Source organism: Neoarius graeffei, chromosome 28 (assembly GCF_027579695.1).
Source record: "Neoarius graeffei isolate fNeoGra1 chromosome 28, fNeoGra1.pri, whole genome shotgun sequence".
Classification (NCBI taxonomy): domain Eukaryota; kingdom Metazoa; phylum Chordata; class Actinopteri; order Siluriformes; family Ariidae; genus Neoarius; species Neoarius graeffei.
Genome location: NC_083596.1, coordinates 850,560 through 873,024, shown reverse-complemented (window position 1 = coordinate 873,024; position 22,465 = coordinate 850,560). Strand labels below are relative to the sequence as shown.

Genomic DNA, 22,465 nt, shown 5'->3' with positions numbered 1-22,465 from the left:
GAATGACATGAAGATATATTTTACTGATATTTTGATACATTATATATTTTTCTGACATGTCTTTTTAGAAACATTTCCTTTTTTAAATAAAAATAAATTTATATCATGAATAGATTTCTGTTTTGTGAATCCTACTGTAAAATATCAAACAATTTACAGAAATGCTCTGGTAATTTTTTTGTTATATATAAAATAAAATTCTGTGATGACCTGGCGATTTGTCCAGGGTGTACCCCGCCTCTCACCCAGAGCCAGCTGGGATCGGATCCAGCTCGCCTGCGACTCCGTACAGGACAAGCAGCTACAGATCAGGGATGGATGGATAAAATAACATTATAGAAACATACCAGGAAAATAATTTTGAAAGATTTTTTAATGAAACTGTTGTTTGGGTGGCAGTTTATTAGAAAACATTTCTGTCAACATCAGAAAGTCACAATTACGTTTCTTTATTCAACAAAGAAAATCACAGACAAAAAAATCATAATTAAATAATAATCGTCAACTTTTCTTTTTCAGTTTATTTTTTATTTGTTACACACACACTAATGTTTTCTTGTGCGTGAGTGACTTCAGCTTCACTGTGAACTCCACTTGTTTCTGTTCATCCATCAGCGCTGAAACACGGCGTTTCCATAGCGATACATTTTAGCTTTAAATGTGTAAATATTACACTGTTATTACACGATTACATCAGAGTGTTACTGCTGTTGCTCTGATGGCGTTCGGCATTCATAAGGAGTTGAACCTGGTGCTAACGAGCTCCGTATAAATCATGGCTTGTGGCATCTGTGTATGTCTACATTCGAACCTTTTAGCTTGTGAGCTGATCTTTAGGGCCTCTGCATGCTCTTGCGACAAGGCTTTCGCAGATAGCTTTTCGCAGACAGTTGTAATTTATCGTTGAGCGGGGAGTAATAGGCGTGCGCGATGTTATTCACCGCCACAATGCAAGGGGGCGCGAAGTCGTGAAATCGCTAGGAGTAGTTGGTGGGTGTGGTTAGTGGAGTGTTTATCCTCCGGTTACTTATAATGACTAGAACTGGAGTCGTATAGATGTCCGTACTTCCTCACTTCCTCGATCAACCGCTCTTCGTGCTGCTCCATCTTCGCTCGTGTTTTTAAAAATGCCAGTCGTGAAAACAAAACAAACCGGGAAAGTAGGGAAGCGGAAGTGCGTGTACAGCGGATGTAGAGTGGACCAATCAGAGCCCTCTTGTCTGCGACACTGTCTGCGAGGCTTCTGCGGTGGTCACAATTTTTGGGAGGTGCGCGCAGAGCGTCTGCGGGGGGGGGGGGGGGGGGGGGGGGGGGGGGGGGGGGGCTACACAGATGCCATTTGTGATGCCATCTGCAAGGACTGCGTTGTCAGCATAAATTGGCCTTTAGTCCCTGGTGCTCACGAGGCTATATGATGTGCTTCAGATTCAAAGAGCAGTGAAGTTCACTCTTAGAGATTAAAGGCCGGGATCCAAACACTCGGCGGGATCCTCCCATCAAATCCTGAGTTCCAGAGTCATCCGCTGGGTTCTAAAAGGTCCCAGGTGCCGGTCACGGTTGACAGAAAGACGTCTAGAATTCGCAGAATGCAGGCTTACTGTAACCATAGTAACATTACAGACATGCCCACCAGCAGCGAGCAGGGAGGGGCCAAGCAGTGCCATGGGCCGGGTTGTGAGATCAGGATTATGGCTGATGATAGTGTGATTAAAGCCCGAGTCCCTGCGCTTCGCTCGTCACTTTAATTCTTACAGATGAGACAGGATGAGTGGAACCGGCCAGGACTCGGAAGGGTCTGTTTACAGGCAGAATTCATCAGACCGTCAGAGTCCGTGTGATTGTTTACAGTGATGATGATGATGATGATGATGATGCTCCTGAATGTAAACACAAAGCCCGGCGGAGGCGCAGGGAGCTCACAGCTTCTCCTCCAGCGCCTCCACAGTCACATGATAATAACATGGCGCGCGCGCTGGAGCTCAGGCCTGCTGATGCACAGCTGCTCGACTCAGAGAGCAACATCTGCACGGGCAGCGGCGGCGGCGGCGGATGAGCGCGCGCTCTCCCGTGTCACCGAACATGGCGCGCGCTGCGCCCGAGTCCCCGCGGAGAACAAAAAAAAAGAAAAGAAGAGAAGAGGAGAGGAGAGAAAAGCTTTTCCGCGCGCGCCATTTTGAATCCGCAGTAAAGTGAGGCGTTCGGTCGAGGGTGCTCTCGCGCACCAACACCGACATCACGGACACCGCAGAAACACAGCGCGGGTTCCCGCGGGCTTCCGCACGCGCGGCCCGTGAAGCCCGTCACCGCCCCGGGACGGAAAAGGCCTCAATGCGGCCTGCGCGCGCACACACACACCGACCCGAGGCCCCGCGCGCGCCTTCACTCATCCGCGAGACAAACCGACAGTTTACACACAACAAGCAGAACCGCGCGCGCGGCCGCTGCAGCACGGAAACCCCGGGAGTGTCCTCGCGCCGCGGAAATAGTGTCGGAATGCCGCTCTTACCGTTTCCGGCGCTCACAGCGCGGCCTTTGTCGGAGGGTCTGTCGGTGTTTCTCCTGCAGGCCCCGCGGTTCCGACACCCGAGCAGGAGGCGCGCGCCGACACACGGGGGGGGAGGGGCCGAGCGGAAACGCAGAGAGCTCGCGCAGCCAAAAGCCCCGCCGCACGCGCACCGAACTCACCCCCCCCCCACACACACACACACACACACACAACAATAATAATAATATTAATAATAACAGACCGCACACCTTCCTGTAGAAACCGGAATCGGCGCGTTTATTACAACCGAGAACACGTCACACTGCTCATGAGTGACGTCAGTCAGGATTCCCCACATTCATTTTACTCTTTAAGTGTTTGTTTGTTTGTTTGTTTGTTTTATAAGGTTATAATAATTCCTGGAACACTGTGACGTTGCTGATGGTGTTTATTCCACTCAGCTCTGAGCCAGGCCCCGCCCCCACACCCGGCTAACACTTAGCATGCGGCTAACCTTCCACAAGCTGCACACTGGCCTGGTTTACTGTGGGTCAGCAGTGGGACAGCACAAACAACACTGCTCACTATCTTTTCTATTTTCCCCTCTTTAATTTGTTTGCTTTCACAAAATATGAATAAAGGGATGAATAAAAATGTGAGAGGGTGCAATAAACATTCAGCAGCTCACTCAGCCCCTGCACTTTAGAGAGAGAGAGAGAGAATCTATTCAGGTAAAAAAAAATCCCATGCAAATAAGAAATAAAGTAAACAAATACAATACAACTAATAAACATGAAACTAAACCAAGGAAAACACAATAAAGTGTAAAAACACTTATTTCTGTTGTGGTCCCAGTAGAGTTTCAAGATGGCGGGAACAGATAAAAAATAAACAACATTTAACCTCCATTATCTGTAGCCGCTTATCCTGTACAGGGCAACGGGCAAGCTGGATCCTATCCCAGCTGACTACGGGCGAAAGGCGGGGTTCACCCTGGACAAGTCGCCAGGTCATCACAGGGCTGACACATAGACACAGACAACCATTCACACTCACATTCACACCTACGCTCAATTTAGAGTCACCAGTTAACCTAACCTGCATGTCTTTGGACTGTGGGGGAAACCGGAGCACCCGGAGGAAACCCACGCGGACACGGGGAGAACATGCAAACTCCGCACAGAAAGGCCCTCGCCGGCCCCAGGGCTCGCACACTGAGCGAATTATGTACCTTCGTCTTTCTTCATTTATGCAATAATATTACTTTTGTGTGTGTGTGTGTGTGTGTGTGTATTTCTTGTTTTTATTCCGTATCGTTGTTGTTGTTGTTGTAATGATGGACTGCATCTTGCTCAGTTGTTAAACCATGTCCGTGGTTTATTTGTTATTGTTTATACTTTAAATTCTACTGAATTATATGTGAGACTGTTCAAACTCAGAACTTCATTATTACAGTTAGTTTTTTTTTTTTTCTTTTTTATCAGACATCTAATTTTTGGGTTTGTTTACCTGACATGTTTCAACGTACAACTTCCGTCTTCCTCAGAGTGTCACCGGATGTTAATTGGTGACGCATCTTTTATCAGCTGCTGTTTCTGAAGGCGTGGCCTTCCTGTCTGGTTTGACAACAACGACAAATGGATTCATAACATATCAAGGTACAAACTCTCACAAGCAGAACGCAGTATATTGGCAAAAGGACTCAACTACGCTGTCACACCGAACAATATACCACACGACGAATTCATTCTGGCAACTGAATTAGCATGTGAGAAAATACAGGATCAGGGACAAAAAGCAGCACTAAGAAACGCAATAGCTGGTATATTGAAAACAGCCAAACCACCACCCAGTAACATCACAAAACAGGAAGCCAAAGCCATGAAAACATTAGCAAAAAATAAAGATATCACAATCCTCCCAGCAGATAAAGGCAGAACAACAGTTATTATGGACACTGATGAATATGAACGAAAAATGAATGAATTACTCAGCGACAACGCATTTGAAATATTAAAAAAAGACCCAACAGAAGACAAGAAAAAGAAACTTAAAGCACTACTAAAACCACTACTCGATGAAAATAAAATAGATAAGCAGGATTACAATCATTTAGTACCCACAGCCAATGTCATCCCCAGGATTTACGGTACACCAAAAATACACAAACCAGGAACACCATTACGCCCCATAGTAGATAGCATTGGTTCGGTCACATACAACTTATCAAAAGCACTCACCGAAATAATTAAACCATTACTAGGACTCACAGACCAACACTGCAAAAACTCAAAACATCTGGCAGAAGAACTAAAAACATCAAAATGCAGCAAGACGAAGTTTTCATTTCACATGATGTCATATCTCTTTTCACCAGAACACCCACAGAAGCCACCATACAGGTAGTACAAGACAAATTAAAAACAGACAGGACGCTCAAGAAACGCACAAACCTCACCGTACAAGACATCACTCAGCTCCTTCAGTTCATCGCCACATCCACATACTTTCAGTTCAGGAACACAATTTACAGACAGAAGGAAGGTTTTGCCGTGGGAGACCCGCTATCAGCCATCATGTGCGGCTTTTTCATGGAGGATCTGGAGCAGAAAGCACTCACTACAATACCAGCGGAATACAGACCAACACTCTGGAAACGTTACATGGATGACATACTAGAAAAAGTAAAGAGGGGACACACTCAACAACTCACCGACCATCTTAACACCATAGACAATACCGGCAATATAAAATTCACACATGAAGAAGAAACGGAGCAGTCAATAGCATTTTTGGATTTAAAAATACAACACACAGAAGATGGGGACATCAAAATAAAAGTACACAGAAAACCCACACACACCGACCAATATTTAAACTGGACTTCCGAACACCCCATAATGCACAAAATATCAGTAGTCAGAACATTACATGAACGCACAGCAATAATTACAGATCCACAGGACAAAGAACAGGAAGAACAACATATACAACACGCACTGAAGGCATGTCAATATCCACAATGGGCAATATCCAAAGGGGTGGAACAGGTTAAGAACAATAAAACACAGAAGAAAGAGAAAAAACAAACTAACAAACAAGAACACAGGGGAGTAGTTACATTACCATACATCAGGGGAATAACTGAACGCATTCAAAGAGTAATGAGGAAACACAACATTAACACACCTGTCAAACCACACACAACACTCCGTCAGATCCTGGTTCATCCCAAAGACAGAATACATCTGGACAACAGATGCAACACCATATATGAGATTCCATGTAAATTATGCAATAAAACTTACATTGGGGAGACAGGAAGGAGTTTCAACACAAGAAAACATGAACATAAGAAAGAGTGCGAAAAGGAGACAGCTACAAGACAAACCCGAACAATAAAAGAAAAGGCGCAACAGGAAAATTATAAGTCAGCTATAACAGATCACTGTAAAAGGGAAAATCATATTATGGACTGGGGGAATGCCAGAGTCATCCGCACAGAAGATAACAAACATCAGCGCTGGATCAGGGAGGCCATGGAGATCCCTAAGCGAAGCCCGAGGACCATCAACCGGGATGAGGGAGCATACATGCTCTCCCATACCTGGAGTGCCATCTTGCAGGGGACGAACAGACAGTATAAGGCGTGACCGACCTGTCAAACCAGACAGGAAGGCCACGCCTTCAGAAACAGCAGCTGATAAAAGATGCGTCACCAATTAACATCCGGTGACACTCTGAGGAAGACGGAAGTTGTACGTCGAAACATGTCAGGTAAACAAACCCAAAAATTAGATGTCTGATAAAAAAGAAAAAAAAACTAACTATATTTAATATAAGACATAATGAACGTAATCGAAAGATTCATTATTACAGGCTCACATGGACAAAACAGCATGAAGTTCTTCAGTCTTTATTGGCTAATCAGGAGTGAAGGTGAGGATGATGTTTTATTTTTACACCTTTATATATTCATATATTTATATATACAGTGGCTACAGGGCACATAACCAAACAGGTCTAAAAGAGGATTTATATTCTTCTCCACTTTACCCAAACCGTCACTTCCGGTTTCAGCCATGACGTGGTTTCCTGCTTCACCGTCTCCCCCTAGTGGTTGTGTTCGTGATTGTGAGGTTTAAACTTCCTTCCTCTGCTCCACTGAAATCCTCCTCAGTGTTTTACAATCATCTGCCCAGCATCAGAACCAAACTGAGGTTCTGTTTATTACACACCTATAAACACAGAGTTACAGTTCAGTAATAAAACCCGGAACATGTCTGTGCTTTATACGCTTATATTACATTATACACACATATCTTATATATACACTACCGTTCAAAAGTTTGGGGTCACTTTGAAATGTCCTTATTTTTGAAAGAAAAGCACTGTTCTTTTCAATGAAGATCACTTTAAACTAATCAGAAATCCACTCTATCCATTGCTAATGTGGTAAATGACTATTCTAGCTGCAAATGTCTGGTTTTTGGTGCAATATCTCCATAGGTGTATAGAGGCCCATTTCCAGCAACTCTCACTCCAGTGTTCTAATGGTACAATGTGTTTGCTCATTGCCTCAGAAGGCTAATGGATGATTAGAAAACCCTTGTACAATCATGTTAGCACAGCTGAAAACAGTTGAGCTCTTTAGAGAAGCTATAAAACTGACCTTCCTTTGAGCAGATTGAGTTTCTGGAGCATCACATTTGTGGGGTCGATTAAATGCTCAAAATGGCCAGAAAAATGTCTCGACTACATTTTCTATTCATTTTACAATTTATGGCGGTAAATAAAAGTGTGACTTTTCATGGAAAACACAAAATTGTCTGGGTGACCCCAAACTTTTGAACGGTAGTGTATGTACACTGTAATATATTCAAACTTTTCTTTTCCTTGCCTGTATCTCTAGAGAGACACCAACTGCTGGAACCAAATTCCTTGTGTGTGTCAACAAACTGGGCCAATAAACCTGGTTCCGGTTCTGATTTACTATGTCATAACAGTGTAATTCAAGGAAACCTCCACCCACTAAACCAATCAGTTTTTAACACGTAGCATTGCACTGGTGATGAATCACAACACACACACACACACACACACACACACACACACAGAGAGAGAGAGAGAGAGAGAGAGAGAGAGAGAGAGAGAGAGATCTCAGAAGTAGCTACAGTGTTTTAAGAAGATTTAAGGTTTAAAGTGGAGATGAAAATGAAGATGAAGATGTTCCTTCGTGCAGCTGTGCTGGTGCTGGTTCTGGTGCTGGTGGGGCTGCTGGGGGCTCTGGTGAAGACAGAAGAGCAGCTCTGCAGTTCTGATGGACTCACAAACACTCCATGTAAACAAAAACCCCACAATCTTTATCAAGAGAATGAAGATTCAGGTACAGAAAGCTCTAACCTATTATTATTATTATTATTATTATTATTGTTGTTGTTGTTGTCTCGTTTTGGAGGTTTTTGTCACTGAAGTTATTCTCTTTAAGAAACAGGAAAAATTTGAGAGTAGAAAAGCCCTTCCTGTCTCAACTTCCTATTTTACCGTTCAGTGTATAAACCTTAAACACAGGAGAGAGAGAGAGAGAGAGAGAGAGAGAGAGAGGAGTCATTTCTCTCTTCAAAACTGCATGTGAGTCTGCACGTAGGCTATTTGAGGTCAGAGGTCAGTGACAAGTCATATACACAGGAAGTGCAATGCAGTCTTTCTCTCTCTCTCTCTCTCTCTCTCTGATGATCACAAGCTCATAACTGACCCCCAGCAAATAATCAGAAAATTAAATTACACTCTGCTTTTATTTAATTTCCTCAAACTCTAACATGCTCACATATCATGTTGTTTTCAGGTTTTAAAAATGATTATTAAAGATAATAAAACACAAATATAAAAATGTATAAATAAAACTGGACAGAATATTTTTCTCTCTTTTCTGAGATATTTACAAAATTCCATGGAGATTAATCCGGAGATTTAAATCTGATTAAACACTGCAGTGTAATATCAAGTGGAATTATATTTTAAACTCTGATAACAGATTTATTGATGTATGAAATTGCTCTTTAAAGGACCAATAATTTTATATCTGATCAAATTAAATAAGGATATACATCATAACTCCATTCCTTTTTTACAACAGTGAAACTATTCCTGTTTCTGCCTGCAAACATAACCCTGTGTGTGTGTGTGTGTGTGTGTGTGTAGTAAGTTATGAGCAATTGAAGCAGATGCTGACATCTGGAAATTTGCAGCTGTTCGATGTTCGTGAACCAGACGAGTTTAAGGAAGGAGCCATTCCAGGAGCAGCTAATATTCCATGTGAGAGACACACACACACACACACACACACTTTATAACCAAAAAATAAAGAAAAAAATGTACATATAATTGTGTTTGTGTGTGTAGTGTCTGGGATACAGCAGGCATTCACACTGACTCCAGATCAGTTCACACAGCGTTATGGTGTCCTGATGCCTGAGAAACACTCCTTGGATGTGATACTGTACTGCCAGAGGGGGCGCCGCAGTCTCACTGCACTGCACACTGTCCACAGCCTGGGCTACAGCAGGTACTGACCTCTAATGACCTCACACTACACTAAACACACAGCAGGTACACGCCCTGCTCTGGATCTCCAACCTTATAAAATGTTACAGGAGACTCAGTGCTGTTTTACCGGTAAAGGGGGTTGGACACAGTATTAAATGCAGGGGTGCCAATAATAATGGCACGTGTTTTTGTTGAAAATAGTTATTTCTTGATGAGGGATTTGTTTTTCTCTAAATAAATTTATTTCAATTAAAGATTGGGTTTTTCTCATTTTTTCAGTGTGAGACAAAGCGACTTCACCAAAAGGTGGATTTTTTCCAACCCTCTTTACAAGGGGTGCCAATAATTCTCTCTCTTTCTCTCCCTCTCTTAGAGCCCGTCATTATGTCGGCGGTTATAGCGAGTGGCTCACACGTGAAGCCCAGTGAGACCTGCAGTCTGTTCTAGGATCAGTTTTATACCACACACACACACACACACACACACACACTTCAGCAGGACCTGATAACGGACCTCTGTGTGTGTGTGGGAGGGGGGGGCAGTAATTAGACCCCAGATTGCTCCCTGTGCTACTTTTTCATTTACTGATACAGCAGAAGGAAAGAAAGAGTCTGGAGTTTTCTGTAGTTCTCTGTGTTTGTTAGTTAGTTAGTTAGTTAGTTAGTTAGTTAGTTTGTTTGTATGATGTGAGATTCCGTCTGTTATTAAATGCATTATTTCTCATGCTGCTGCTTTACACACATCCTGAAGAGACAGAGATGGATACAAGTGAAATATTTATTTTGTTGTTGTTGTTGTTTAACTCCACTGTGTTTACTGTGTGTTTGTTTCCTCAGAGAGAAATTAACCAGTAAATTAAACCAGTGTCTCTTTCAGAATAAAGACAACACCATTTACACAAACTACAGCTCAACTGAATTATTTACACCACTGAACCTGTTCATCAGCGACCACAGGCTCAAAGAGCACCAAGGTTCCTACGTCTTGGAGTTTTTCATGTTCAGGTACAAATCATCCTCCCCGTCCTCGTCATCACGTCTGTGTGTGTGTGACGGCGTGCGTGAGTCTTTCTGTAGGAGTGATGGCTGTTTGGGGGAGAGGGAGGCGCGGGACACCGTCACATGCACTGGGTTCCGCACTTTTCTTCTCTTCTGTAAAAAAGGAGAACCAGAACCACAGTGGTGTGTAAACGCACAGCATCTTACTGTTTACAAAGAAATAACTCCTCCAGTGTACAGTTTACAGAAGATTTAAAAATGGTAGAACACATTTTTGGGAGAACACTTAATTATCCAATGTACTCTTAAAGAATCCTTGAAGAACCCCCTTTTTTTCCTCCGAGTGTGTGTATTAACAGAGAAGTGTGCAGTACAAACAAATTGCTCAGTATTTTCTTCTCAGTGCCCAGAACTTCTCAGGAGCTCAACATTTAACTTCTTGGTAGTAGATGCACTCTTGAAAAGAAGGGTTCTTGAAGGGTTCTTTGGAGACTGATATTGGTTCTAATCCTCCTAAAAGGGCTGGACTTGGTGTCCTTTCTGACAGAGAAGCCCTCAGTTATAGGGTTTTACAAATAACATACAGTAGGTCCTTCAAGGGTTCTGCAAGAGGCACAAGTAGAAGGGGAAAGGTTCTAGATGTAACATTTTTCTTCAGAGATGGATCTCCAATGTTTAGCCAGAAAATATTTTACAAGATAAATTTTAGTACTCTGTTTGTAGAAAATTTGAGGGTTCTTTGGTTGTCCCCCTGGAGGAACTCTTAAAGGTTGTATGTAGAACCCTGTAGTAAAGTATTAGTGTGTATTAGCTGGGTATGCGTGTGTTACCAAATTATTACTTGTTATTTTCTTTTTAATTCCTATAACCTGTCAGGGGGGCTGGTTTAAACATACAGCAATCTAAGTGCTATACTTGAAACACTCAGGAAAAAGGTTCTTGAGAGGTTCCTTTTCAGGGTTCATGGAATCATAAAGGGTTCTTCACTTCCAAAAAAGGTTCTTCCCGAAATTCTTTCTGATGGGAAAATGGCACAAAGTCCACCTCATAAAATTGAAGGTGGAGAGATTTTACTGATAAAAAGTTCTGAGTGGGATGAGATCTTTACTCCACATGGAGTTGATCAGCCAGGACATGAAGCTACATGGCTAATGTAGCTAAGTAATGAAAGTTAATTGTTCACATGTGATAGTTTAGAATTTTGTGGATTTTTTATTTAAACGGATCACACCGCACTCACGATAAAAAGGTGCCAAACAAAACCAAAAGACTGTTGAAACAAGAAAAAATGTCTGCACACTTAGATCCTTTAGTTCAGAACTAAAGGATCTAAGCGTGCAGACATTTTTTCTTGTTTCAACCGTGGATTTTTTATTTAAAAAAAAAATCTGTTCAGGTTTGGGTGTGATGGCAACAAACTTTTACAGATAACCTCTGGGTCTGATCAACTGTGAGGTAAAATAAAAAAGAAAACCATACACATTTTATTTTACATTAGGGATGTCCCGATCAGGTTTTTTTGCCCTCCGATCCGATACCGATCATTTGATTTTGAGTATCTGCCGATACCGAGTCCCGATCCGATACTTCTTATAATCCATAAAAAATAAAGACGAGGAAAGAAACGGATCCAGGATGTTCCTCATTTTTTATTTAACACCTTATTTTAACATCCAACAACTCCGTTAGCAAACAGAGCACTTACGTGAGGCAGTTTCAACAATAAATAACAAATTAAAAAAATAACCTTAAAATACCTGGCAGGAATGTAAACAAATAAAAAAAATAAAGTGCCACAGTGCCGGTAATTTGCTTTTAAGAACGCATCTCACAGTGGTGTACAGTAATTTCAATTAAGGAAATGAACGTTTTTCTTGATGAAAACAAGCATTTCTACCCTTTCAGGTTTGAGCCCGTTTCTTTTGTCATCCAACGAAAAAAAAAATGATCTCATGCTTTGCTTTCCGCTTCGAACTGCTTCCGTGTTCAACTTTGCCGGCAACAGGCAGCCAATAACCAATAGCGTCTCCGCTACAAAGTGATGTCATGCCGCACGCGTTGATGTTGCTGTGTTGAGACTAGAGGTCTGGTCTCACTCTGTGCCAACGCATAGCTATTGATGTGTTAAAAATGAGAATATATTATATAGATATATATCCGATCCCTGATCGGGAGGCAATGCCCGATTCCGATCGAGTCTGAAACCATGTGATCGGGCCCGATTTCCGATCACGTGATCGGATCGGGACATCCCTATTTTACATATTATTTTCCATAAGACGATGAAAATCAGCATTTTTACCTTCATACAGAGCAGCATGGTGATGATCCCGGTCAAAATAACAAACGCAACGACACCGCAGGTGATATACACGATCATCGCAGGCAGATCTGAGGGACATAAAACACTCATCAGTAACTGGATTTAACTCTGTTTATTGAGGAAATATTTGTGTCTGAATTCTGTAGAAAACAGTCTGTTTTTATTCACTCATTATTTATTAGAGCCACAACACACACCTCCATGTTAACGAGTTCACGTTCTCATATGTGGATGTTTTGTGTAGAACTGTCTGGTTAAAATTCTAGAGAAATCAGTATATAATTAAATTTAAAAAAGAAAAGACTCCTCAGTGCTAATAACAGCCAGCTAGCTTGGCACATGCTCTTGCTAATCACAGCGTGTTTCTGTTTGCTAATCTGCTTCCTGAAAAAGAAAACTGAGACGCTTCAGACTGGCTGAGCTGAAGTTTAGGTTTATTTCATAATCAACAACAAATACTAATAAAAATGAATCAGTGTGTAGAATTATCCAACCACCAAGCTGTAAATGTTGCTCATCCACAATGCTAACTGGCTAATTCATGGCGGCGGTGATTGGGATGCACGCTGTGTTCAGATCCCTTTACATTTCCCTCAGTAATTTAATTACTGTTAGGGTTTTGCTGGGAATCGAACCCGGGTCGCTGGTGTAATGATCCAGCAAACCCCCCACTAAGCGACCAGGGGAATGACTCAAGTGCAGAGGCGTGAGGCGGAAGTAGAAAGTAGCAAAAAACAATTTATTCACAATATATACACTATTTACAATCTAGGGCAAAAACAAAAAGTATAATCCAAAGGTTCTGGGGCAAAAAACAAAAAGTATAATCCAAAATGCAAAACGCTCAGAAGATCGATCAAAAAAAGAAAATCCAAAAGTTCAAAGACCAAATAAGACAAAGGCAAAAAATGTAAACGCTCAGAAGATACCAAAGGTTAAGTGAAAAATCCAACAAGAAAACAAAAGGCCAAAAACACAAGGGCAAAAGCAAGGACACGGGACAGAGGTTCTAACGAAAAGCATTACAGCACTAAGACTCCATGACTAGGGACCAAACTGAAGAGGTATTTATACACAAACTAAATAGGACACAGGTGACACTAATGAGGACTAGGCGGGGCACAAGACACATGGAAAACAACAAACATAAAACACAGAAACAGTGGCGGCCTCTAGAGGCCAAAACAAACATGACAAGAAAAGCAATAACAGCGGCCTCTAGAGGTCAAGACAGTCCCCAGTCCTAACAATTACATTACACACTGATTCTAAACGGATTAAATTAATTTCCCCTTTAATCTGCAGCATACCTGTCAACCCTCCCATTTTTCCTGGGAAATCCCTTATTTTGACTTATTTCCCGCTGTCTTCCTGTTTTTTTATTTTCCCAAAAATATCCTGTATTTTCACATTATATAAAAGTCCCGTATTTTCACAATATAAAAAAGTCGGTAGGTCCAGAATTCATGACGCGCCTCTGACAGGAGTTTACAGCAGGAAGTCGGGCCATGAATTCACGTCCCCGCCCTCTCAGGCATCAGTAATTACAGAACTCCTTCCGGAGGCGAGGCTGAGCAAGTGATTAGGTCCAGAGTTGCCAGATTGAGCGGTTTCCCACCCAAGTTGGGCGGTTTCAAGTGCATTTTGGCGGATTTTGAACATATTTTGGGCTGGAAAACGTCAGCAGTATCTGGCAACACTGATTAGGTCTGAGGTGAAGATGGCGATGCTAATAGCTAAGAAAAACATTAGCCTCTCTTTCTTTGATGATTTCAACAAGTGCGTGGCTGGAATGTTCCCAGACTCTTCCATCGCAAAGAAATTTTCCATGGGGAAAACGAAAGCCTCCCAAATAATCAAAGGTCACCTACACATGTTTACATTAAGTATGTCCTGGCTAAGACCTCATAAATAGCCTAGTGTAAACTAATTGGTGTATTAACTGTTTTATCCACTCATTATTTTATTTTCTATCTGAAACTTACCCATTTTAAATCACTCTTGGTTTAATATCTTATATTACTCTTTATCTCTTTATTACTCTATCTATCTATCTATCTATCTAGTGTTCCGAGGCCATGACTATGGTAAAACCATAATAAATTGCAATGGAATTGAATTTATTGACTGATTATATAATGACCTTTCTTATTTTAACATAAGATCCGTATTTTAGCCCTTAATTTGGGAAATAACTGGTACCACTGAAAGCAAATAAAAATAAATGTATAGTTTATTCACAAATGCACTCTATAAACCATAAGCATATTGAGTTTGGGTCTTGGCTATCACCAACATGCACCAGAGTACAGGAAATCACAAATACTAGATAGAAAATTGCCCCCCATTCAACTGCACACCCACTTTTGGTGAAGGGTATGACTTTCCCAAATTTTCCCTTATTTTGAGTTAAAAATCTGGGAAATATCCCTTTTTTTCAAACCTCAAAGTTGACAGGTATGATCTGCAGAAATATTCTTGAAAGGTTTTGTGAACTTACTAAACTTCTGAGTAAAACCTGCAGAATCTCCTGTTGGATCAGTTTCTGTCTCTTGGCTGTGGTGTTCAGAACTCAGGTGTGTTTTCTCTCTGATGAGTTTTTACCGAAATTATCTGAATTTATAATCTGCGGAGTTAAACAGCATGGTGCTGGGAATATCATCCGAAACCGGTTTGTTTAGCACATTAACAGTTCTTCATTTAGTCCTTTAAATGTTCTGTGGAGAACCCAAACCCGACGTACACTTCAGAAAGAAAATGAAAAGCATGAACCATACTGAGGATGACCAGCAGGTGGCGCAGGTGTGCTGTTATTTTTACTTGGTTTTATGTCGCGAGTGGTTTTAATAATCTCATCTCATCTCATTATCTCTAGCCGCTTTATCCTTCTACAGGGTCGCAGGCGAGCTGGATCCTATCCCAGCTGACTACGGGCGAAAGGCGGGGTTCACCCTGGACAAGTCGCCAGGTCATCACAGGGCTGACACATAGACACAGACAACCATTCACACTCACATTCACACCTACGCTCAATTTAGAGTCACCAGTTAACCTAACCTGCATGTCTTTGGACTGTGGGGGAAACCGGAGCACCCGGAGGAAACCCACGCAGACACGGGGAGAACATGCAAACTCCGCACAGAAAGGCCCTCGCCGGCCACGGGGCTTGAACCCAGGACCTTCTTGCTGTGAGGCGACAGCGCTAACCACTACACCACCGTGCCACTCGAGATAATGAGATGAGATGAGATAATATAATCAGGGGTTGGTGTGTGTGCATGCAGAAGGAGGCAAATCCACACTTTCTGAAAATAATTAAATAATTCCGTGTATAAACTGCTCTACTGCAAATATTTTAATTGCCAAGTACTTTGTGGTGAATAAATAATCCGCATGCTGTCAGTCAATGTTGATTCACGATGTTCAGCACGATTTCCAACAACCCAGCTGTATAACAGGATTTATATTAAATATGTGTATTAGTGCATCATTACTGCCCATCTCTGGCTGAAGAAAAGTAAACACTGCACTTTAATAGAGACAATATTAGGAATTATATCAATAAAATTCATTTCTAATTTGCATTTTTTTTCTCCATTAGTTCTGACCATGAAACTCTAAACAACAAACAGATTTGAATTTTACAGCCCATTTATGCAGCATGGCATTACTGTTCCATACACACTGTGTTTATTTTGCCATTTAGTGAGGATCCTCACACACACACACACACACACACACACACACACACACACACACACACACACACCATCTAAAAGAAACCAGAGTTTGTCTTTTCACTGTATTTTATTTTAGTTTTAATATAAATTTCTGATCTTTCATGTCTCACTGTTTTATTGTCTGTGACTGAATATTATGGAGGAACTTTCATCAACCGCTTCTTCCCTTAAATATCAGAGAACTGTAAATGTCTTTGATCCAACTTCCTGTGTTCGTTGTTCATCGTGTTTAAGTTCCTCTTTTTCTGTGTATTTAGTTTTTCTGGTTCTGGCTTTAAACACTGGATTTAAAGTGTAACGTCAGTAGAAAAGTAGGTGTGAAGTTGATTAGTTTGTTAATAATGTCACAGTAAACAGTGTTTATCAGCACTGAGTCATTTCAACTCCTGAATCAAATTAAAGTTTACTGAATTAAACATGGAGAGTTTTGACTCATTTCATTCTATAGAGTTAATCTATAGAGGTCCACACCCACGCCCGTGTCCACGCCCACACCCAGTCCCTCGGTCAGGAGTGTAATTAACCCTTTATATGGGTGAGGAGGAAGTTCTGTTTGTACTTTGCCATTACACTCTACTTTAATGGATCATTATCCTGCATCTATAATCATTTTCCTATAAACTCTGCATTGTCCAGTTAAAGAACTAAAATGTCATCACCTTGTGTTACATTGTGTATTTTCCCAAATTTCTACCGTTTCTGAGAAGTGTTCGGTTCATATTTATTTGGACCCAAGATGACATTTTGCATCATGTGACTTTGGGGACAAATAGATTTGTGTTGTCTTTAACAGTTAAGCATGACAACAGTGTGGGGAAAAATACCATTAATATTATAAACCTGGGCAGAAACTGTATTAGTTGTTTGTTTTGTGTAAATCTTTTGCCTGTAAAGTGCTTTAAAACCCTCAGCTTGAGAAGGTCACATCTCGACAGAAACCAGATCCGAGAGGCTGAAATGTCGCATAACACGTCTGTATGGACTGCGGGTGATATTATCCATCACTGGGTTATTATTACCTGCAGGTGGGCTTTGGGGTTTGCCCACTATCTCCTCCTCTTGCTCACCCACTATCTCCTCCTCTTGCTTGCTCACATTCTCCTTCTCTTCCTCATCTCTCAGAAGCAGGACTCGTCCTTTCAGGCTCCCTGAGGGGAATGTGGTCAGTGTGCAGCAGTATTCTCCAAAATCTCCATCCTGCACCCGAGTAATGGTGAGAGTGTGGTACTCTGTGATTGAGACGAGGCCGGTGTAGGGCTCTGAGATGGAAGAGCTGTGTTCACCTGGAGATTTAGGATGAAATACTGCGATGGTGGATGAGTCATTACAGCGAGACCACACGGACAGAACCGTCTGGACTTCACCTTTAACTGTACAGGAAAGAGACGCAGACTGACCGAGACGAGCTCGCACAGGGTCAGACATGATCACATCATCACCGGCTACACAGCCTGGGGGGGAGACAGGGGAGAGAGAGAGAGAGAGAGAGAGATGGGAGAGAGAGAGAGAGAGAGAGAGAGAGAGAGATGGGGAGAGAGAGGGAGAGAGGGAGAGGGAAAGAGAGAGAGAAGGAGAGATAAAACAGTTAATAGAGGTTTATGGTCTCTGGTGGAGTTCAGCATGGGGCACTAAAATCATCACTCGGTCGTTTCTCATCATTTTTTCCTTTTAATTAATTCTGATGTAGATTTTAGAAATGCTGAGAAATTCACTAATATTAATTCCCATTGTTGAAAACTATAGTGTTGTGAATAATATAGCGTTAAAGTGGATATCTGGATAAAATGATGCTGCAACTGATTTCTGTTTCACATCATCTGGAGCTCTAATAACATTTGCAATAACATCACTTTAAAAAAAAGAAGTGTGCATGTGACGAATAAAGGTTCTTCTTCTTCTTCTTCTTCTTTAAAAAATAGGATTTAAACAGGAAGTGGGTGTGGTCTACACCAGACAGGTTATCTTCCATAGAAACTTGGAAAACAGTGAAAAGCAGGGCTTCTGGGGGAATGATACAACACAGTGCTCTTTAGGGGTCCAAACAGAGAGAGCTGATGGAACCCTACTGCTTCTCTAAGGATTATTCTTCATCATCATCATCATCATCATCATCATCATCATCTTTTTCTTTCAGAAAACTATCATCTGATTCTCATGAAATTTAGTATACATCATCTACAGCCCATGCTGACACAAATTTATTTTTAACAAAAAATTGATCCAACTCTTTGTTTCAAAGGCATGTGTCAATCAAATGTGAAGGTGTGGCCCATAATGACTCTACAGCCAATATCTTGTGAGGCAATGGTCCAAACTTAACAAAAATTTGATACACTACGCTACAACTGACATGTCCATATCTCAATAACTGCTAAAGCTATAAAATTTGGTGGATTTATACTTGGCCCCATTTGCCTCAATTTCCTAATTGTCTGCTTCACCAAAATGGCCACCAAACAGCCAATCAAATTTCAGCAGCCAATATTTGCTACTGTGAATGCCTGATCTTCATGAAACTTTTAGGCTGATTCTTAATTTCAGATAAATTAGCCATACAGTGTTGCTACAGTAAGCCACTAAATATTTTCCTCTGTTTCTATGGTATGTGTTGGTGAATTTTCAAAATTAATTTTGCCTTTAGAACACATAATGCTTCCAAACCTCTAATCGTCCTCTTTCAGCTGGTCAACTCGTGAAATTATTCAAACTTTGTCTGATTAGGCCCCACTGATCACTACTTGTGGCTATATTTTATTATAATTCACAATTTATACCAACAAATAGTAATTTGCAGAACATAATTTCATCCAGCTCCTGACCCAGACACCCTGTGGAACTTTCTCGAGTAAGCAAGCTAACTGTGTTTCAAAGCTTTTCAAAATCAAGAGATTTTTATTTATAAAGTCAACAGCCGTCTAATATTATTTTATCAGATTTACTTCAGTCCATGGCGTTTGTTCCATTCCAGAAAGATCAGAAAAGTTTGTATCAGAATCTGCTGTAAAACTGGACACAGTGCTGCAGCGAGTCCTTTAAGCGCCTTTTCATTAACGTGTCTCTCTGATGTCTTGAGAACATTTTAATAACAATGGAGCCGGATCTTTTAAGGATGATGAAAAACACAAGCAATGAACATGAGGCCTGCTGAGCACGGTGTGCGATCTGCGTGACTGATACGATGCATCGGATCAGGATATGAACACACGTTTCTTTTAGTTCTCGAGAAATATCTTCAAACTTTGGGTTTATTTTGGAGCTCAGTGTTGAAGTTGGGCTTCTGGAGCAAATCACTAATTAAAAAAAAACCAGAATACTGCATCGCCAATTAATGTCCTGTGAGCTGAGCTGATGTCATGTTCATGTGAAAATGTTTTCCCTGAAAACATTCAGAAAAACTTGGAGACTCTGTCGACCTTTTCCTGAGCATTTTGGGAAATCAAATGTTTTTGTAAAATCTTTTAGTTGTTTTGTTTCATTCTTCAGGATTGACACCTAAAGTGAAACAACAAAAACACGTCCTGTTCTTCTGTGCGTACAAATTAGATAAAACACACTCCACTAATCCTCATCAATTTATTGACTTGTTTTCCTCCTAAATTTATAACAAATACAAACTAAAACACTCAGCGTTTTCTTTCTGATGTCTGGTTTCTTTATTATTTTATTTATTCAGCATATTTAATATAGCAGGAGGGAATTCCACACCGGCACACACTTCACACCTGTAAATGCACAACCATTCACTCAACTCTGTTTATATTAATTATGACACAACAATCAGATTATTCCTGTAATTTTATTATAATAAATTTCTTTATTCTTTTTATTAAAAGTGGAGCTGTACAGTCGATCTACATCACTCTCACACTCGCTGACATTAGAACAAATTTCTCATCACAGCAGGTTTATTTAAAGAATAAGTAAAGACAAGTGCTCTAAAATAAAAAGTTCTAGAAAATTCTACACTACAGGTTGCGTTATACGCTGATGTTCAGTTTAGCTTTGTCACAAATACATCACACACTCCGTCCTCTTACTGAGAAAGTTTTTTTTTCATTTATTGACCTGTAAATGTTTTTTTGTTTTTGTGTAAATGTTTTTTGTTTTTTTGTGTAAATGTTTTGTGTAAATGTTTTGTGTAAATGTTTTGTGTAAATGTTTTTGTGTAAATGTTTGTGTAAATGTTTTTTGTTTTTTGTGTAAATGTTTTGTGTAAATGTTTTGTGTAAATGTTTTTGTGTAAATGTTTTTGTGTAAATGTTGACTCACATCATGATGTTCTGAATGTTATTTGTTTGTTGGTCAGTAAACACAATCTCATAAATCTCATAACTCAGATTGAGCTGTTCACACATCCTCTCCAGGTTAGCTTCTCTAATTAATGTAATTCCTGTATAATTCCCCTCTCTCTCACACACACACACACACACACACACACACACACACACACACACACACAGTTGTTACCTGTGAAGATGATGTTGATGGTGCAGAAGAGCAGTAAACCTTTTGTTTGTCCGCGTCTCATTGTGTCCCACACTGTAATGATATAAAAACTGTGACAGGAAGTTTAAACACAATCTTAAGGCACACACACACACACACAGACAGACACACACACACAGACAGACAGACACACACACACACACACACACACACACACACACAGACAGACACACGCACACACAAACAGGATGTAAAGATCATAGTCACAGTGATTATACACTCGTTTTTACAATCTCTGTGGTGCAGAGTGGAACGAACACACACAGATACACAGACAGTGTGGTTTACCAGGCAGACGATGGCTACACTAGCGCTTGATTCACATCCTGTTTACCCATAATTCCAATTAAATGGGTCACTGCATGACCATCACATTACTGCTGACATGTGGTACACACACGTACACACACACACACAGATCTAAAAGTGCTCTGCTGTTTTTATTAAAAATGCAGAAATAGAATTTTAGAAGTTCAGACGTTTCACTGTTCTTTGCACTTCATCATCAATTCTCCACATTTTCAAATCTACAAATCTTTCAACATTTTTAAATTAATTTGTATTTGAACAGGATTTATTAACACGTTACTGTGAATTACTTCAACATGGTGCATGGAGGGCTGTGTCTATCGCTTTTTAACATGTTCTACATAAAGATCACATTTTAATAGTGGGCGGAGTCAGTGAAAATCAAAATGAATTTATTTTTAATTTTGCAGATTTTGCCAGTTGAGTAAAAGACAAAATAATGTGAAAAACACCTGACTTCATATGAGTGGTGAAATTAAAATGGCTGAGTGTGTGTGTGTTAACCTGGAATAAACCATGTGTGAACACAGCGGGGGGTTTCCCAGCACCACCTGTCACCTGGTTACAGCAGAATGTTGAGTCGGACCCTGGTGTTTAGACCGCAATGATTTTCCCATCATGCACTGCTGCTGAGGATGAAGATGAAGAAGATGAAGAACCAGCGGGTCGGTGCTGGTCAGTGATTTGAGGTAAGAAGATGAAGCGTTCAGTCAGCGCTGCTGTTTGACTCACAGAACTGACACCTGAACTGATTTTGGAGCAAGTTGTTCTTTTTCCCCACAGAGAGATGTTACACACACACACACACACACACACACCCATCAGGGTTTATATCAACTCTCAGGACAGACTGGTGCACTGACGGCTGCTGTGGTTCATCCTGTTGGTCTGACCTCCTCTCTCTCTCTCTCTCTCTCTCTCCTCTCACTCGTCTCTCTCTCCTCTCAACTTCTCTTTCCTGTCTCACTCTCTCCCACTCCCTCCTCTCACCCTCTCTCTCCTGTCTCACTCTATCCCCTCTTACTCTCACGCCTCTCTCTCCCTCTCTATTGTCTCTCATTCTCCTCTCTCCCTCTCTCTCACTCCCCTCACTCTCTCTCCCTCTCTCCTTCTCTCACTCTCATCTTAACTCAGGGCATCAAAAGACTTTTCCTAAATCAGATCAGTGTCTGATCACTAAGCTGCTAACCAGTGAGCTTAATTTCACTCAAGACGACAGCGACAGCTCGATATCGAGACTAAATCAAAGAATGAACACAATTACAATAACTAAAATATAACTCACAATTTATATTCATGATTACAGTGATGAAGTCAAATAAAAGTTATACTACAAACCCAGAAAAGTTGGGATATTTTCCAAAAACGCAACAAAAACAAAATTCTGATTTGTTAATTCATGTGAACTTTTATTCATCTCATCTCTCATCTCATTATCTCTAGCCGCTTTATCCTTCTACAGGGTCGCAGGCGAGCTGGATCCTATCCCAGCTGACTACGGGCGAAAGGCGGGGTTCACCCTGGACAAGTCGCCAGGTCATCACAGGGCTGACACATA

General features: G+C 41.0%; 3 protein-coding genes across 8 annotated transcripts in view; 1 reads left to right on the top strand and 2 right to left on the bottom strand.

The window, feature by feature from the left end:
* The window catches only part of LOC132875703 (zinc finger X-chromosomal protein), a 15,624-nt gene extending 11,606 nt beyond the window's left edge, over positions 1 to 4,018 (bottom strand). Inside the window, exons 1-2 of one of the 4 annotated variants that reach the window (XM_060912671.1) lie at positions 2,507 to 2,660; positions 211 to 301 (exon numbers count right to left, since the gene is read on the bottom strand). The gene's annotated coding sequence lies outside the window, so the exon portion shown is untranslated. Of the gene's footprint in view, positions 1 to 210; positions 302 to 2,506; positions 2,667 to 3,994 lie in introns of those variants that run through there. The other 3 variants (XM_060912672.1, XM_060912673.1, XM_060912670.1) reach the window with 3 other exon arrangements.
* A 1,137-nt stretch (positions 4,019 to 5,155) lies between these two features.
* On the top strand, positions 5,156 to 9,911 carry LOC132875705 (thiosulfate:glutathione sulfurtransferase). Of its 3 annotated transcripts, XM_060912675.1 has the most exons (6): positions 5,156 to 6,262; positions 6,365 to 6,424; positions 7,728 to 7,871; positions 8,687 to 8,800; positions 8,888 to 9,050; positions 9,405 to 9,911. In XM_060912675.1, the coding sequence occupies exons 1-6, from the start codon at positions 6,196 to 6,198 to the stop codon at positions 9,457 to 9,459; spliced, it is 603 nt and encodes a 200-aa protein (XP_060768658.1). In that variant the 5' UTR covers positions 5,156 to 6,195; the 3' UTR covers positions 9,460 to 9,911. The 3 variants fall into 3 exon arrangements, with proteins under 3 accessions (XP_060768658.1, XP_060768659.1, XP_060768660.1); XM_060912676.1 differs by lacking the exon at positions 5,156 to 6,262 and having other exon boundaries at positions 6,320 to 6,424; positions 9,405 to 9,910; XM_060912677.1 differs by lacking the exons at positions 5,156 to 6,262; positions 6,365 to 6,424 and having other exon boundaries at positions 7,587 to 7,871.
* LOC132875704 (nectin-3-like) lies at positions 9,791 to 20,840 on the bottom strand. Its single transcript, XM_060912674.1, has 4 exons — positions 20,560 to 20,840; positions 17,112 to 17,543; positions 12,332 to 12,420; positions 9,791 to 10,182 (listed from the first exon to the last, which is right to left on the bottom strand). The coding sequence occupies exons 1-4, from the start codon at positions 20,618 to 20,620 to the stop codon at positions 10,009 to 10,011; spliced, it is 756 nt and encodes a 251-aa protein (XP_060768657.1). The 5' UTR covers positions 20,621 to 20,840; the 3' UTR covers positions 9,791 to 10,008.
* Between the last annotated feature and the right edge of the window lie 1,625 nt (positions 20,841 to 22,465).